Source organism: Puma concolor, chromosome D3, assembly GCF_028749965.1.
Source record: "Puma concolor isolate L17-30 chromosome D3, mPumCon1.1.hap2, whole genome shotgun sequence".
NCBI lineage: Eukaryota > Metazoa > Chordata > Mammalia > Carnivora > Felidae > Puma > Puma concolor.
In genome coordinates, this window is record NC_141678.1 from 69826984 (window position 1) to 69844760 (window position 17777).

At 42.4% G+C, this 17777-nt stretch overlaps 1 protein-coding gene and 2 non-coding genes across 3 annotated transcripts in view; 2 read left to right on the forward strand and 1 right to left on the reverse strand.

The window, feature by feature from the left end:
• Positions 1-15566, reverse strand: part of ACAA2 (acetyl-CoA acyltransferase 2) — a 33937-nt gene extending 18371 nt beyond the window's left edge. The window contains exons 1-3 of the mRNA XM_025931186.2: positions 15496-15566; positions 9172-9338; positions 5039-5167 (exon numbers count right to left, since the gene is read on the reverse strand). Of these exons, the coding sequence (XP_025786971.1) occupies positions 5039-5167; positions 9172-9338; positions 15496-15511 (312 nt within the window). The 5' untranslated portion in view covers positions 15512-15566. The remainder of the gene's footprint in view (positions 1-5038; positions 5168-9171; positions 9339-15495) is intronic.
• Positions 15567-16213: 647 nt separating this feature from the next.
• On the forward strand, positions 16214-16356 carry LOC112868494 (small Cajal body-specific RNA 17). The gene has a single exon (XR_003224312.1).
• A 77-nt stretch (positions 16357-16433) lies between these two features.
• LOC112868491 (small Cajal body-specific RNA 18) lies at positions 16434-16516 on the forward strand. The gene has a single exon (XR_003224310.1).
• Positions 16517-17777: the final 1261 nt, after the last annotated feature.

Sequence of the window (17777 nt, forward strand, 5' to 3'; positions counted from 1 at the left end):
TAAATTTCTTCTTTAATTTTCTGCTTAACCCATTCATTCTTTAGTAGGATGTTCTTTAACCCCCATGTATTTAGGGCTTTCCAAATTTTTTCTTGTGGTTGATTTCAAGTTTCATAGTGTTGGGATCCGAAAATATGCGTGGTATGGTCTTGATCTTTTTGTACTTTCTAAGGGCTGATTTGTGACCCAGTATGTGATCTATTCTGAAAAATGTTCCATGTGCACTTGAGAAGAATGTGAATTTTGCTGCTTTAGGATGCAAAGTTCTGAATATATCTTTTAAGTCCATCTGGTCCAGTGTGTCATTCAAAGCCATTGTTTCCTGGTTGATTTTCTGCTTAGATGATCTGTCCATTGTTGTAAGTAGGGTGTTAAAGTCCCCTACTATTAGGGTATTATTATCAATGAGTTTCTTTATGTTTGTTATTAATTGACTTCTACATTTGGATGTCTCCAAGTTGAAGGCATAAATATTTACAATTGTTAGATCTTTTTGAGGGATAGACCCCTTAATTATGATAATAATGCCCTTCTTCATTTCTTATTACAGTCTTTGTTTTAAAATTTAGTTTGTCTTTGGGGCACGTGGGTGGCTCAGTCGGTTAAGTGTCCAACTTCAACTCAGGTCATGATCTCATGGTTTGTGAGTGCAAGTCCTGCGTGAGTTCCTCTGTCCCCCTCTCTTTCTGCCTCTCCCTCGCTCATGCTTTCTCTCAAAAATAATTATTTGTAAATGAATGGAGTGAATGAATAAGTAAGACCTAGTTTGTCTGATGTAAGTATGTAAGTATGGCTACTCTGGCTTTCTTTTGATCTCCATTAGCATAATAGATTGTTCTCTATCCCCTCACTTTCCATCTGCAGGTGTCTTTAGGTCTAAAATGAGTCTACTGTAGGCAGCATATAGATGGATCTTTTTTTTTTTTTATCCATTCTGATACTCTATATCTTTTGATTGGAGCATTTAGTCCATTTATATTCAGAATGATTATTGAAAGATACGTATTTAGTGCCATTGTATTACCTGTAGAGTTGGCGTTTCTGGTGATGTTCCCTGATCCTTTCGTCTTTGTTGCTTTGGTCTTTGGGTTTTTTTCTCCAAAGAGTCCCCCTTAAAATTTCTTGTAGGGCTGCTTTAATGGTCACAACTAAACTCCTTTAGTTTTTGTCTGGGAAACTCTTTATCTCTCCTTCTAGTCTGAATGACAGCCTTGCTGGATCAAGAGTTCTTGGCTGCATATTTTTCCCATTCAGCACATTGAATATTTCCTGACACTCCCTTCTGGCCTGCCAACTTCCTGTGGATAGGTCTGCTGCTAACCTTACGTGTCAACCCTTGTAGGTTAAGGATTTTTTGCCCCTAACTTCTTTCAGAATTCTCTATTTTTCAAGTTTTGCTATGGTATGTCATGGGGCTGAATGTTTTGTTGATTTTGAGGGGAGTTCTCTGTGCCTCAGGGACTTGAATGCCTGTTTCCTTCCCCAGATTAGGGAAGCTTTCAGCTATAATTTGTTCAAATAAACCTTCTGCCACTTTCCCCCACTCCTCTTCTGGGACTCCTATGATAGGGACATTATTTTACTTTGTAGAATCAATGAGTTCCCTAAGTCTACCTTTGTGATCTAACCGTTTTCTTTCCCTCTTCTTTTTAGCTTCATTATTTTCCATAATGTTTTCTTTTATATCACCTATTCTCTCCTCTGCTTCCTCAACCCTCATTGTCACTATATCCAGTTTGTTTGCATGTCAGTTACAACATTTTTATTTCAGCCTGACTAGTTTTTAGGTCTTTTATCTCTACAGGGAGGCTGTGTACAGTGTCTTCTATGCTTTCTTCAAGCCCCCTGGTAGTCTTACAACTGTTGGTCTAAATTCTTGTTCAGATATGTTACTTATATCTGTTTTGAGCAAGTCCCTGGCTGTGATTTCTTACTGACCTTTCTTTTGGGGAAAATTGCTCCATTTTGTCATTCTGGCTAAGTTTCTGTCTTTTGCATGTTTTGAAAGCTTGTTATGTTTCCTGCACTTGAGAGTGATGTTATATTAAAAAGGGGTTGTACACTGTTCAAGGCCTGGACACTTCAGGAGAAACCCTTCCAGAAGTGTTTCTGACGTATGCTGTGTGCACTCTGCTGTTACGTTTTGGCTGCTCTTTCCCACTGGTCGGTCCTCTGCAGAGCTCCTCTTAGATTGCAGTGGGGAGTGTTTGGACCTTTAACTAGGTATGTTTTGATTTGTTGTTAAAATAAGCCTGGAAAACAAGAAAAACAAAAGCCTGATTCCAAAAATAAATAAGCAAATAAATAAATGAAAAGGAATGAAAAAAACCAAAGAGACAATCAAAAGACTATAAGCCTCATTCTAAAGACAAACAAACAAAAAAACAAACAAAAATGAAAAAAAAAGAAGCTTGATCCAAAAAGAAGAGAAAAATAACAAACGAACAAAGAAAAAACTATAAGCCCAATTCCAAAGAAGAAAATTAAAAAAAAGAAACTTTTAAAAAGAAGAAAATTAAAAAAAAAAAAAAAAAGTAAGCCTGGCCCTGTTTCCACCAGAACTGCAGGTGATGCTCTGAAGCACCGCATGTTCCCTAATCTGGTGCCTGTGGGCTACTGTCTGTGCCGTTCTGGAGGAGAGGCCCACTGCGCTGGCTCAGAGTCTGCGCTGCCCCAGTAAACACACAGTTGCAAGGCACAGGGGGGCGGGGTTTGGTGTAAGTGGGCCCCGCCTCCACTGGGGGGCCACCGTGTTTCTCTCTGAAGTCCCCACGTTGGTGTTAAGGGGAAAATGGCATCACCCCAATCTCTCGTCCCCGGACAGGGGATCTCAGAACCCGCTGTTCAGGAAGCCCTCGCAGAAGGGCAAGGGCTGTCAGGGCTCCATGCACCACGTGGACCCGCTCCCCTCCCCTGGAGTAGAGCCTCTCCACACTGTGTCTGATGTCCTTTGTCCCTGAAAACCAGTCCCATGCCTGCACGGTGCCTGCAATCTATGGTGCAGCACTGCAAAAAGCAGCAAGCAAGTTATCTGCGCTCTGTCCCCTTCCTATAAAAGGCCTTCTGCTGGCGCCTGTAGGGGTTTTGTCCTTGGGGAGGCAATATACCCTCCTGCAAATGTACTCCAGGAAGGGCAATGTTCTCAGATCCCCACACCACACTGTGCACTCCAGGGCCCCCTTCCTCCTTCTTCTGAGGAGCGCCAGCCACAGCTCCACTCCAGAGAAAGTCGCGCACTTCCAAAACCTCAGTTTGAGCTCCACACGTTGTTGGCAAAAAACCATGATGCTCAGTACCCCTCGCTCCCCAGTTCGTGGTCCGGAGAGGTTTTTGTCTTGCGTGAATCCGACACTGCACTCTCTCAACCCGTTTCTCTCCTTTTTGTCTCTCCATGGAAAGGGCTCCTCCCCATCCATGGCACTGCCATTTTCCTCTCCCCCAATTCACTTCCATGCACCTCACACCTGCTACGCGGTCTCCTTCCAACCATGCAGATCCTTCTGACAGTGTTCAGATCGGTTTGCTGGGTGTTCCGAGTGATTGGATCACAATACAGTTGTGTTTGAGGGATGAGAAAAACCAATTTTCTCCATCTTAACTCCTCTCCCAAAGGAATACATTTCTTATCATCCCCTAAATACTCCAACTCTCTTCCTAGCCTTATAGTCTTTATTCAGTGTTTCAAACTGCCTCACAGGGAACTCTCACAGACCTGGATTCAAGTTCTGCCTCTATGACTTAGTAACCTTAAAGATCAGTTTCCTTGCCGGTAAAATGGGAATATTAATAGTTCTTGCCACAAGGGATGGCTGTGAAGATTGAGATATTCAATGTAAATCTAGCATAGGTCAGGCACATAGGAAGCCCTCGGTCAAAATAACAGGTCATGATTAGCTTTTCAAAAAATTGTGATAAAACATACATAACTTAAAAGTTATCATTGTACAGGAATGCAAGCTGGTGCAGCTACTCTGGAAAACAGTGTGGAGGTTCCTCAAAAAATTAAAAACAGAACTACCCTACGACCCAGCAATTGCACTACTAGGCATTTACCCAAAGGATACAGATGTGCTGTTTCGAAGGCACACATGTACCCCATGTTTACAGCAGCACTATCGACAATAGCCAAAGTATGAGAAGAGCCCAAATGTCCATCGATGGATGAATGGATGAAGAAGATGTGGTATATACATATACAATGGAGTATTACTGGGCAATCAAAAAGAATGAAATCTTGCCATTTGCAACTATGTAGATGGAACTGGAGGGTATTGTGCTAAGTGCAATTAGTCAGAGAAAGACAAATATCATACGACTTCACTCATATGAGGACTTTAAGAGACAAAACAGATGAACATAAGGGAAAGGAAACAGAAATAATATAAAAACAGGGAGGGGGACAAAACAGAAGAGACTCATAAATATGGAGAACACACTGAGGGTTATTGGAGGGGTTGTGGGAGGGGGGATGGGTTAAATGGGTAGGGGGCATTAAGGAATCTACTCCTGAAATCATTGTTGCATTATATGCTAACTAATTTGGATGTAAATTTTAAAAAGTAAAAAATAAAATAAAAAAAAAAGTTACCATTGTAACCAATTTTAAGTGTATAGTTCATTAAGTACATTCACATTGTTGTGTAACCAACCACCACTCATCTCATGAAATCTTTTCATCTTTGCAAACTGAAACTCAGTACCCATTAAACACTAACTCCTCATTCTCTCCTGCCCCCCAGCCCCAGCGGCCACTGTTTTGCCTTCTGTCTCTATGAATTTGATTACTCATATAAGTGCAATCATATAGTATTTATCCTTTTGCGAATGGCTTATTCCATTTAGCATGTCTTCAAAGATCTGCTAATCACTTTTAAGAAACTATTTTCTTCCTGTGAACTCTTTTCCAAGAAATATCAAGTATTGACCTCTTCTAATAAGCACCATAAAATAAGAACCTACAGTGTTTCAACTGTGGTAGGGCATTTCTTCCAATAGTTTTTAACATAATTTCAGAGAAGTAATAAAATGTTGCCCATACCTGACATCCACTCACAATGGACTGGAAACCAGAGCCACAGAGTCTATTAACAGTGAGAGCTGGGGTCTCTTGTGGGACTCCCACACGCAAACCAACATGCCTGGCTATGTATGCAGCATCTGAAGAACTCTGGAACAAAGGAAATGAAAAAGACTTTCCTCTGTAAATCTCAGCATTAAGAAGCAGGACAAAATATATGGAAATGTTGGCAATCTATCAAACATTATAAACTATGGGACTCTAAGGTAGGATGCAATGCATATAGATACCGTGTATTTTATATAATACGTGTGTTTATTATTTGAATAAAAACTGTAACTTGGTTAGTTGGTTTTTAAACAAAGTATGAGAAACCCTTATATTAAGTCCTCAATACAAGACAGAAATTTATAACAATTGGAGCTGTTTAAAAATAGAATAGGTTATCTCAAAATAGTATGTTCCTTAACAGAGAAAGTATCCAAGGCTGTGGTTCTCAACCTTGGCCGCACATTGGAATAACCAGGAAAGCTTTATTAACATACTGATGCTCAAGATCCTAACCAAACCAATTAAACCAGAAAGGCTACAGGGGAGGCATCAGTAGATACTTTTAAAAACATTCAGGGGATTATAATGAGAAACTGAGGCAGAGACCTGATGATGGAGGAAGGCGAGAGATGAGCAACTGGTCAGAAGAGTAAGAAGTGGGCCTAGACCACTGCTTCCCCTGCTTTAAAATGCATACGGGGGATCTTGTTAGAATGTAGGTTCTCAAGCAACAGCTCAAAGACTGCCTGAGAGTCTGCATTTCTTACCATTGGCCTGGTAAAGCCAATGTTGCTGGTCCAAGGACTACAAAGGAATAGAATAACTTTCTTTTTCAAATTACAACTTTTACTGTAGAAAGCTAAAGCAAATTTGACAAAATGTAATGAACTGGCCCATCAAAGTAAAGGGAATTTTAGGGTGTTCATTGTATTATTCTTTAAAAAAAATTTTTTTTATTTATTTATTTGTTCTTGAGAGAGAGAAAAGAATGTGCATGAGCAGGAGAGGGCAAAGAGAGAGAGGGAGAGAGAGAATCCCAAGCAGGTTCCGCACTGTCAGCACAGAGCCCGATGTGGGGCTCGAACACACAAACCATGAGATCATGACCTGAGTGAAATCAAGAGTGTGATGTTTAACCAGCTGAGCCACCCAGGTGCCCCTCACTGTAGTATTCTTTTATCTTTTGTATAGGTTTGAAAATTTTCACAATAAAATTCAACAAATTCCCACTGACATTTTTTCTTTCTTTTTTTTTTGGTAGCGTATTCTCTAAGTGGTCCCACAAAATGACTTTAAGTCCCTTTTAACACCAAGATTTGCTGGGAAGAGCTTAGTACAGGAGAAAGAACATGGAACTAGAAGTCAGGGGATCTGCATTCTAGCCCAGGATTGTTATAGATCACCCGGCTCAACTCTTTGAAACTTCTTGAAACATAAAGTTTCTTTATGTGTTAAGAGAGGCCTGGAGTTCTATAAAATCTCTAGGGTTTCTTCTGGCTTTTTACATTCCATAAATCTTACTCAGAGCTTACCTTTTTAAAAAAAAGTTCCTAATTATTCTTGTTTTATTTTTCAATTGAGGTGTAACTGACATATAATGTTGTATTAGTTTCAAGCGTACAACAAAAGGATTCGGTATTTGTAGGTATTGGAAAATGATCACCACAGTAAGTCTAGCTGACATCTAGTTGACATCATAACCGTACACAGTTACAAAAATGTTTTTTCTTGTGATGAGGACTGATGCGGGGCTGAGAGTGAACAGGCAAGAAAGAATTCTTGACACGTTTTTGGTACAAAAAGGTGCTTTTATTAAAGCACATGGATAGGACCCGTGGGCAGGAAGAGCTGCACTGGGGTTGTGAGGAGTGACTGATTATATACTTCTAGTTAGTGGAAGTCAGGGATAGCGTAAGACTCTAAAGAATTTGGAAGCAAGGCTTTCGGGACCCTGAGGGGCTAGCTGCTGTTAAGATAAGGTTCTTGGGGCGCCTGGGTGGCGCAGTCGGTTAAGCGTCCGACTTCAGCCAGGTCACGATCTCGCGGTCCGGGAGTTCGAGCCCCGCGTCAGGCTCTGGGCTGATGGCTCAGAGCCTGGAGCCCGTTTCCGATTCTGTGTCTCCCTCTCTCTCTGCCCCTCCCCCGTTCATGCTCTGTCTCTCTCTGTCCCAAAAATAAATAAACGTTGAAAAAAAATTTTTTTTTAAAAGATAAGGTTCTTTACTACTGTCTAGTAAAACATTAGTCTTGAGACCCTTTAGATGGGTATCACTGGGCCACAAGTTTGAAAGATGATTGCTAACATATATCCTGGGGGGAGGGTGTTTACAGTTATCAGAGGAAAGTAACACTTAAGAGCACAGCTATAGTGGTAAAACATGAAAGGAAGTCCTTGAAGGAGTTGTAGGAGGGTTATAATCTGTAGGCCTCAGGAATTCTGCCTGAGACTGGGAGCGGCAGCAAAACTGGCCTTTGTTCGTTTTTCTCCCATCAAGGACTTTTAATATTTACTCTCTTAGCAACTTTCAAATATGCAGTACAGTATTATTAACTATAGTCATCATGCTGTTCATTATATCCTCAAGACTTACTTATTTTATAGCTGGAAGTTTATTTATACCTTTTGACCTCCGGAACTCATTTAATTATTCCTTATAATAAAGCTATTTTCATATATTACAATTTCTTAGAACACAATACATTAGTACCTTTAGTACCTCTCAAAACACATATGGAGAAGTTCAAAATACAGTCGATTCTCATTATTCATAGATTCCACACTTGCAAATTCACCTAATTGTTAAAATGTATTTGTAACCCCCAAATCAATACCTGTGGCACTTTTGTGGTTATTTCCAGACATGTACAGGGTGGAGGAAAATTGTAGTTGTCTAACGTGATACACACTTTCCCAGCTGAGGATGAACAAGGGGACACTTGGCTTTCTTGTCTTAGCTCTCATGTTATAAACAGATGTCCTTTCTGCAGTCTACTTAGTGCCAAGGGTTTTGTGTGTGTGTGTGTGTGTGTGTGTGTGTGTGTGTGTGTGTGTGTGTTTGCATTTTTGTGGCTTCTGCTGGTGATTGTGCTATTCAAAATAACCCCAAGCAGAGTGCTGAAATGCTGTCTAGTGTGCCTAAGTAGAAGACAGCAGGGAAAAAATACGTGTTAGAGAAACTTCAACCAGGCACTAGTTATAGCGCTGCTGGCCAAGAGTTTCATGTTAATGAAGTGATAACATACATTAAGATCAACAGAACAATGAATAATGGACAAACAAAATGCAGTATTCCATACAATGGAATAGTATTCTGCCACAAAAATGAATGAAGTCCTCTATCCTCCACTGCAAACAAAACCCGTTCTGGGTAGAAGCAAAATCTCTTGAGTCATGGCTCCAGAGCTGGGGGTGGAAATAACTGCACACCTGTTTCGGAGCCTTATCCCCACCCTAAGAGCTGAGCACTTGGTGAAGGGGGTCATAGCAGCCTCCAGTCTTCTCAGCCTGCCTCTCCTGTATGGAACAACCACTTTCTGAGCCAGCAGAACAGCGACAGAGCTTCAGTACTCTCAGCAAAAATGCATTCCATGTAGCGCTTCTGTCAAACCGATGAAGGCTGGGTAAAAGGAGCCCTCACCTCTTGGCCACACCAGGAAGGAATACACAGCTTTCATTATCTGCAAATGAATGACCTAGTATGTATTCCATAACACAGAAAGATAGAAGGTAGAGGACTTCTTATTTCCCACAAAAAATACTGACCGAGCTCCTGCGATTTAAGAATTCATAGGAGATGTGTTGTGTAGACTGGGTTTTCTACCCTCCTTAGTCGATACAGAGAGAACCAATTAACTTGAGATGAGTCAAGGAAATGAATCTAATATTTAAGAAGCAATGAAATATAACCCCAATGAGACAGATAGCTCCCAAATTATATGTGGCTTTGAATTATAAATGCCATTGCTTGTAGAGTCAGAGGATTACTTAAATCATAAATACCTTTAACTATTATTAACTAGTTCACCAGTGAGACATGTCAAAGACATTATTTTTTAATAACATCCGGCAACAAGAATGAACACCTCCCTTCTGCCCTACTAACCTGAAAGACATTGCCTACAACGACACTATCAATGGTCTCCGGTGAGACCTTGCCCGCAGACAAAGCAGCCTTGGCGGCAAATTCAGTCAAGTCAATAGCCGTGAAGTCTTTCAGAAGACCTCCGTAAGCTCCAAAGGCCGTTCGCTTAGCAGCCACGATGAAGACACCTATTGGAATGAGGAGAGATTTGAATAGCCAGTGTCCCTAACATGCTTTATTTAAATAATCACACTGTGAAACCTTAGTATATAAGGCACCATTTTCAATTAGATAACTGAAAATTTTTGTCGCATAATAATACACAGAATGGGTCACACTCCTGGAAGCAGTCTTAGGGGTTATCAGTTGGAGCAGTACCTACATGCTGGCATCAAGAACTATCTACTGCGTGCTGGAACATAAATCCACTCTGCATTCTTAGCCTCTGGTGACTTATGATGCTAAAAACATTTGTTCAAAACTGAAATGTTTCTTTGATGTGCTGAAGTATGTTGCCTAGTCATAGAACCAACGATCTCCACACTAGAAATTCTTTTTGAGGTTTGAGGCCAGCCACTCACCCCACAGGAAATTCCTGACAAGAGACAGAAAAAAAAATTCCTCTGCTAGAAAACTTTCATAGTCCACTGTGTGAACGGACAACCTGAAGTATGATTTTTCCTCATACTGAACTGGCTCCCCTCACCAAGTCTTCAATCCAACAATCTGAGTTCAACCCAAATGCATCCCAAATAGTTTCTAGAATTCATGATGCTTTGAATGTGAACTATACACGCCTTTCCTTTTGGAGCCACAGGATGACTCCATTACAAATTCCAAATCATATTAACTATTATCTTTTACCCTTAGAATAAAGTGGGCAAAAAAGATCACCTTTTACATGGGCATCCCCTCCAGATCTGGAGTCCACTAACCTATAAAATATCCCGGATCTAAAGACTCCCTCCCTAAGTAGATAAAAAACACGTATTTTCCCTAGGTAAACAAAAAGCATCTTTCCACACTTCTTTATTTGACATTAGTTCTCCCTGCTTTCTCCTAAAGACTTTCTAGTTTGCCAGTATCCTATTAAAATGCGCTACTTAGAATACAACAAAATTTCCTGCATTTGATCTCACTGCAAAGAAAACAGGGGAATTATCTATACATGTATTAATGTAAACTAGCACGATAAATTTATGGTATTACTATCAATCCAACCGATGTCCTGGTGCGAATAAATAAAAACTGTCCTTTCCCAAGACACTCTACTGTCACCTCTCCCCTCCAATCTGCTATAGTTACATAAGTCTCTGATGATGTGAAGTGATGCCCACTAGAGTTGGGTGATGCAAAACTGGCACATCCATTATAATAGTTTCATTACACTAACGCTTATTAGGCACCGACACTTTATCACTTTTCGTATACTATCTAATCTTCCCAACAATCCTGCAAGGTAAATATTTCAGAGGCGCATACAGGTGGCACTTACTACATGACAGATCTCATGCTTGGCGCTTCGTACACACTAGTATACGTATACACTAGAATACTCCAAAACAATCTGTGCTCACATTTCCACATTTTGCCAAGAAATTATGGGGCTTTTAACAATGGGCTTGTGCCAAGATATTAACCTGGAATTGAGACAATACAAACATTATACCATTCCTGCTATTTAAGTACACCTCTCCTGTTTATATTAGTGGAGATGACATCTTTCCATGGAACAAATTAAACCTACCCTAAAAAAAAAAAACAAACTTCACCTTCTCCTTTCATTGCTACTTTGAGGAACCCACAGTCCAAAAGAATGTTAGGAGTTAGGAGTAACATATGCAACTATAATTTAGAACAGATCCAATGAGTTCTTTACGGATAGAATATTCAGGTATTTACAAGACCACGAATATTAGTTCAGGGTATGACAAATATTTTGTTCTGATAGATTATTCTGTGCCACTATACCTTCCTGAATTTTTGCAAATGTCTTCTAATTCTTGTTACTTAACAGTTTCTACTTTTTTTTTTTTTTTTGAGAGAGAGAGCACAAGCAAGCCCCAAGTAGGGGAATGGCAGAGGGAGACAAAGAGAGAGAGAGACAGAGACGGGGGGGGGGGGGGGGGGGGTGGAATCCCAAGCAGGCTCCAAGTGGAGCCCAATGCAAGACTCAATCTCAGGACTATGAGATCATGACCTGAGCCAAAATCAAGAGTCAGACGCTTAACCAAATGAGCCACCCAGGCACCCCTCTACCTATTTTTATACTGGTGTTTTATTTCATTTTTCTTCCCCCTTCCCATGTCTTCTTCCCAATTTCACTACAGCCTGTGTGTGGTCATGGCCTAGTATGCTATCTGACCAACTCTCCTGCAGATAACAGTGGCAATACAGAAAAATGACTACCTGAAGGCTTTGGGGAATGAACAAAACTGGGCAGATGTGGAGAAGATATGGAAGAAAGGAACAGTACAGGGTGAGCATTCAATCTGTTTATAGCCTCTGACTTGAAGGCAAGCAGTCCACACTATGTGAATGGCTAGAACTCAGAAACTCACAATCTCACTGGCTTGACGATTCAGAGAACTGAGTTCATGGCCAACCACAGCCACTGGTAAATGAGAATGAATCTGGGAAAGGAGAGGACCACAGGGGGAGCCCAAATCATATACATATAAACTCTGCCTAAATATCTGTCTGGCCCCTTAACCACGCATCTATACCTCAGCAATATCTGTCTAACCCCTTAACAATGCATCTATACCTTAGCTAAGGCTAACTGAACAGAGATTTGAGCTATTGCCCTCTACAGGGGAGACAGAGTTTGCTGTCTGAGTTCAGCCAAATCAACTGCCTGCAAAAATAAACAGCCAACCAAACAATCAATAAACCAACACATTTGGAAAGGATATAACAGTATTCGGCCTCTACAATGTTTCATATGCAATGTCCATGCTACAATCCAAAATTACTGCACATATGAAGAAATGAGAAAATATGATTCATTCTCAAGAGAAAAGACAATCAACAGAGACCAACCCCAACATGATCCAAATGTTAGAATTAACAGACAGGATTTTAAAGCAACTATCTATTGTAACTGTGCTCAAGGATATAAAGGAAAATATGCTCATAATAAGTGGTAAAAAAATAGAAACTATAAATCAAAATGGAAATTCTAAAACTGAAAAATATCTGAAATAAAAAATCCACTGAATGGGCTTAACAGAAGAATGGAAATAAAAGGAGAAAGATTCAGGGGCGCCTAGGTGGCTCAGTCCGTTAAGTGTCTGACTTTGGCTTGGGTCATGATCTCACGGTGCGTGAGTTCAAGCCCACCCATTGTCGGGCTCTGTGCTGATAGCTCAGAGCCTGGAGCCTGCTTCTGATTCTGTGTCTCCCCCTCTCTGCCCCTCCCCTGCTGGCACTCTGTCTCTTTCTCTCTCACAAATAAATAAACATTAAAAAAAAAAAAAAAGGAAAAAAAAAAGATTCAGTGACTTGGAGCACAGGTAAAAACAAATTATCCAACCGGAAGAACAGGAAAAATAACAAAGGGTCAGAACCTCAAAGTCTGACAAAGTCTGATAGGGGAACAAAGTCTGATAAAGGAACAAAGCAATTCAATGGATTAAGGGGTAGTCTTTTCAGCAAATGGCGCTGGAACTGTTACAGAACCAGGCTGAATCACTGTCAGAAAAAACAAGCGACACTCGGAGATCTTGGTGGATCGGAGTTTTATTTTACATTGGCAGGCTCAGAGGAGATCCTTCTCCAGAGATCTGAGTCCTGAGCACAAGCATGGGGGACAATTTATCGTCTGTTACAACCGGATTCCGCATTTGTAGTATTTAGTGCATGGCAAGCAGGGCAGGAAGAACCTGGAAGAGTCTCTAAGCTAGGAACTAGAACTTATGTTAGTCCTGTGGGCCATCTTATGGTGTATAATTTTACTTATTTTCTCAACAGAACTGGACACCCACATGCAAACAAAACAAAGCAAAACAAAACCAGACACAGCCTTAAACTTTTCATAAAAACTAACTCAAAACGGATCACAGACTTGGGGCGTCTGAGTGGCTTAGTCTGTTAAGTATCCATGTCTTGGTTTTGGCTCAGGTCATGATCTCACGGTTCGTGGGATTAAGCCCTGCATCAGGCTCTGTGTCCCCTCCTCTGCTTGTGTGTGCATATGTGCGTGCTCTCTCTCAACATGAATAAACATTTTAAAAAATGGATCATAGACTTAATGGTAGAATGAAAAACTATAAAACTTGTAGAAGATAATACTGGATAAAATCTAGGTGCCTTCAGGCTTGGTGATAACTTTTAATGTTATTCTTTATTTTGAGACTGAGACAGAGTGCATGTGCGCATGCGTGCGCAAGCAAGCCCTTGGGAGAGGCACAGAGAGACAGGGAGAGAGAGAATCCCAAGCAAACTTTGCTCTCCAGGCTCCAACGGGGGCTTGATTTCATGAACCGTGACATCATGACCTGAGCCGAAATCAAGTGTCAGAGGCTTAACCCACTGAGCCACCCCGGTGCTCCAATAACTTTTTAGATACAACACCAAAAGTCTGATTCATGAAAGAAAAATGTGATTAAGTTGAATGTCATTTAAATTAAAAACTTGTGCTCTTCGAAAGACACGTTAAAGAAAGATGAAAAGAACAAGCTACAAACTGGGAGCGAATATTTACAAGACACTTACCTAACAAAGGACTGGTATCCAAAATACACAAATAAATCTTAAAATTCAACAACAGGAAAACCAACAACCCAATTAAAAGTGGGCAAAAAATCTTTATAGATACCTCACCAAAGATGATATAAAGATGGCAAATAGCTGTATGAAAATACGCTGAACATCATATGTCATTAGGGACGTACAAATTAGAATAACAGTGATACTGCTATACAAGTATTAGAATGGCTAACATCCAAAACACTAACACCACCAAATGCTGGTGAGGATGCAGAACAAAAGAAATTATTTCGTTGCTGCCAGATGCAAAATCCAGGCACTATGGAAGACATTTTGGCTGTTTCTTATAAAACAAAACATACTCTACCCGTATTATCCAGCAATCACTGTTCCTCTGTATTTATACAAATGAGTTGAAGACTTACGTCCACACAAAAACCTACACATGAATGTTCACAGCAGCTTTATTTATAACTGCCAAAACTCGTAAGAAACCAAGATGTTGTTTAGTAGGTGAATGGATGTGGCACATCCATACCACAGAATATTATTCAGCAATAAACATAAATGAGCTATCAAATCATGAAAACACATGGAGGAAGCTTAAATGCACATTGGAAAGTGAAAGAAGCCAACCTAAAAGAGCTACATAATGTAGGATTTCAACTACATGACATCTGGCAAAGGCAAAGCTACCCAGATAGTGAAAAGGTCAGTGGTTGCCCAAGGGCTTGCCAGGTGTGCTGATATGACAGCATGGGGGGTGCGGGGTGGGGGTGGAAAGCCACTAGAAGGCAGAGGATTAACTCCACCTTCCTTTCTGTCACACTGTTAGAGGTAAATATTAGCTCCTATAACCAGATCAACTACAAAGAGCAATCAGAACAAACTAAGAACAACTGCTGCTAAAAGCACCCACTTGTTTCTGAAGTAATTTGGCAGCCATACTTAGGTGCCTAGAAGGGATACACAAACATTGCCAACAAAGCCAAATGGTGAGACAACTCTTCCTTGGGAGCAACCATCTACCAAGCACTGGGATGTGTGTTAATAACAAACTGGGGGATTGGTTCTTCTTGTTCCTTAAAGTTAAAATTCCACTGACTGTGACCATTTGTTATAAGAAGGCAGTTTACATATATATATTTTAAAGTTAATAACCCTAGTATTTATGTACTCAGTGACTGCACTTTCCTGGAGTCAGTCAATCTAAAGTAACGGAAGGGAAAGGGAGCAAGCTGGTCTTCCAACAGAATACCACCACACGTCTGGTGGAGCAGGTCACTGGGGCAGAAATGACCCTAAGAGACCATCAATTCCTCCCCATAAGCCTTCCCCACCCCGGACCAAGTCAGAGGCTGCGGCTCCTCCGTGATGCAATCCCCTGCCCTAGACCGCCGGGTGCTTAAGGCACCGCCCCAGTTCTCCTAACGGGGTGGGGCGGGGTCTACGCAAAGAATGGTATTGACCTTCAAGATCAGAAGCTGGCAAATCTTGTCCTCAGCCCTCAGCTGGAAACTGCCCTGCTGTCGCTAGTGCCTTACAAGCACGTTTTCTCCTAGACCCGACCAATCCCTTCTGGTTGGGCTTTTTAGCAAATCCCCTTGCCGCCGATAAGACCCTAGCAGCGCTCACCTCGGAGAAGGGCCATGGCGGCGAGCGAGACGCGGCGCAGTTTCCCCTCCAACTTAAGGACGTGAGGGAGGCGCCCCACGAAGCCACGCCCTCGCCCTTTCAGTCACTTCGTGGGCCTGGCTGGCTGGCTGGCTGCCTGCGGCCTCCTCTGCCTGGAGGGAGCTTATCTCCCTTTAGACAACACGCCACCCTGTTTGCGCATTAGCGTGGGAACCACAACTCTGCCAGCAGCCGGGCCTTGCAGCAAAGAGCGTTCCTTGCCAGCGCATCTCCCCCTCACATTTTCGCTTTTAAAGATTTTACCTCTAAAGCGAGAGGATGATTTGACTCTACCCTGTCCATCCTATCCCTGGCCCCTCTACTCGCCCCTGTAATTAATGTTCCCCTTCATCCCCCAGCAAATCTCCATCATCACTGGACCAGGTATCCCGACGCCGAGACAGCCACAAGGCGGAAGGGGCCAGAGGAATCGGGGGCGCTGGCCCGCGCTGGCCGGAAATTGGGGGGGGGGGGGTGGGCAGGGCGTGGAGGACGGCACGAGCCGATTGGCTGGGGCTGGCTGGCTGGCTGCGGAGTGCGGCTGCGCAGACCGCTGGAGGCCAAGGCCCCTGGGTTTGAGAGAGACTCTAGGACTGGAAGCCAGTTGGCGGGCCGAGGAGGGTGGTGGGGTGGGGAGGTTGGCGTCCGAGGGAGTGTAGTGAGTGTCTTAGGGCAGGGACGCCCCGAGTCCCCGATATAGCCCCCGATGAGCTCGCAGTATTTTCCTTATATGATCAGGCCCCGTTGCTGGCGACGCCGCTAGCCCGGAGCCTGAAAAGATTATGAAAATGTGTCCGGCGAAGTGGGGCTGGGGACCGGGAGCCGGGAGATTAGGGGCAGCGGGTAGGCTGGAGATGAGGGAGCTTTAGGAAGGCCTCTGCCGCTGTAACTGTGAGCCCTGGTCGATGATGACGTGACCACTGCGCAATCTGAGTTCTAGGAACCAGGTGATGGAGTGTGTGCTGAGAGCTGACTGAGACCGGGGCGAACAGGACACCAGGCTGGCGGAGGCGCAGCCACAGGGCTCTGGGGTGGGCCAGGTTCCTATGCCTGGGAAGCTGTCGTGGGTTGCCTTGAGGTTTTCTGTGAACCCTCAGGGACTCCTCCCCTGCTTACGGGGAGAGGGGAGGGAGATACGGTCCAAGATCCCTAGGGGATGCCTGAAACTAAGTAGTACCAAGTCCTATATATACTATGTTTTTTTTCCCCCTATATGTACATACCTATGATAAAGTTTATAATTTAGGTACCGTAAGAGATTAACAATAGCACACAGCATACTGTAATAAAAGTTACCTGAATGTGGTCTTTATCTCTCAAAATATCTTGTGATAATGTGAGGTGATCAAATGTCTACCTGATGAAGTCAAATGAGGTAAAGGACTAGACATTGTGACACAGCCTTAGGCTACCGTTGACCTTCTGACACCTTAGAAGGAGAATCATCTGCTTTGGGGACCCTGGTTGACCACAAGTGACTTTGGGTAACTGAAAATGGAGGAACGTGAAATGGCAGATGAGAGGGTTAAGTTATACTCTTAAATCCATGAACACTTGGCTCATGTCACGTTAGACATCAACATTTACAGCTTTGCTTAAGGCAGAATTTCCATGTGGTCACATGTGCAAATCTTAAATTGGTTGAATTGCGCAAGTATATACCTTCTTGTAACCCAAACTGCCATCAGCTGTAAAAATAAGAAGACCCTCAGATTTATTCCTTTTCTCCTGTTACTTTAATTTGTGTGAATGCTGGAAATTGATAGTCGATTTAATACATAGGTACGTTCTGAGAGTTATTAACTTAAAAAAAAAGGGGGGGGGGGCGCCTGGGGGGCGCAGTCGGTTAAGCGTCCGACTTCAGCCAGGTCACGATCTTGCGGTCCGTGAGTTCGAGCCCCGGCTCTGGGCTGATTGATGGCTCAGAGCCTGGAGCTTGTTTCCGATTCTGTGTCTCCCTCTCTCTCTGCCCCTCCCCCGTTCATGCTCTGTCTCTCTCTGTCCCAAAAATAAAATAAACGTTGGAAAAAAAAAAAAGGCAACCTAGTTTTTCACAACAAATGTATGTAGTCAATAGAATTCTGACTGAGGTCAAAGCATCCCATCTGCTAGATGATATTTTACACCTGCATTTTCTGATGATTAACAGGGAGTTGTAATAAAAGCTGCCATCTTTTGGATACTGTGTGCCCAGCATTGTGCCAGGCACTTACACTGTTTATAATTCTTATACCCAGGTGGTA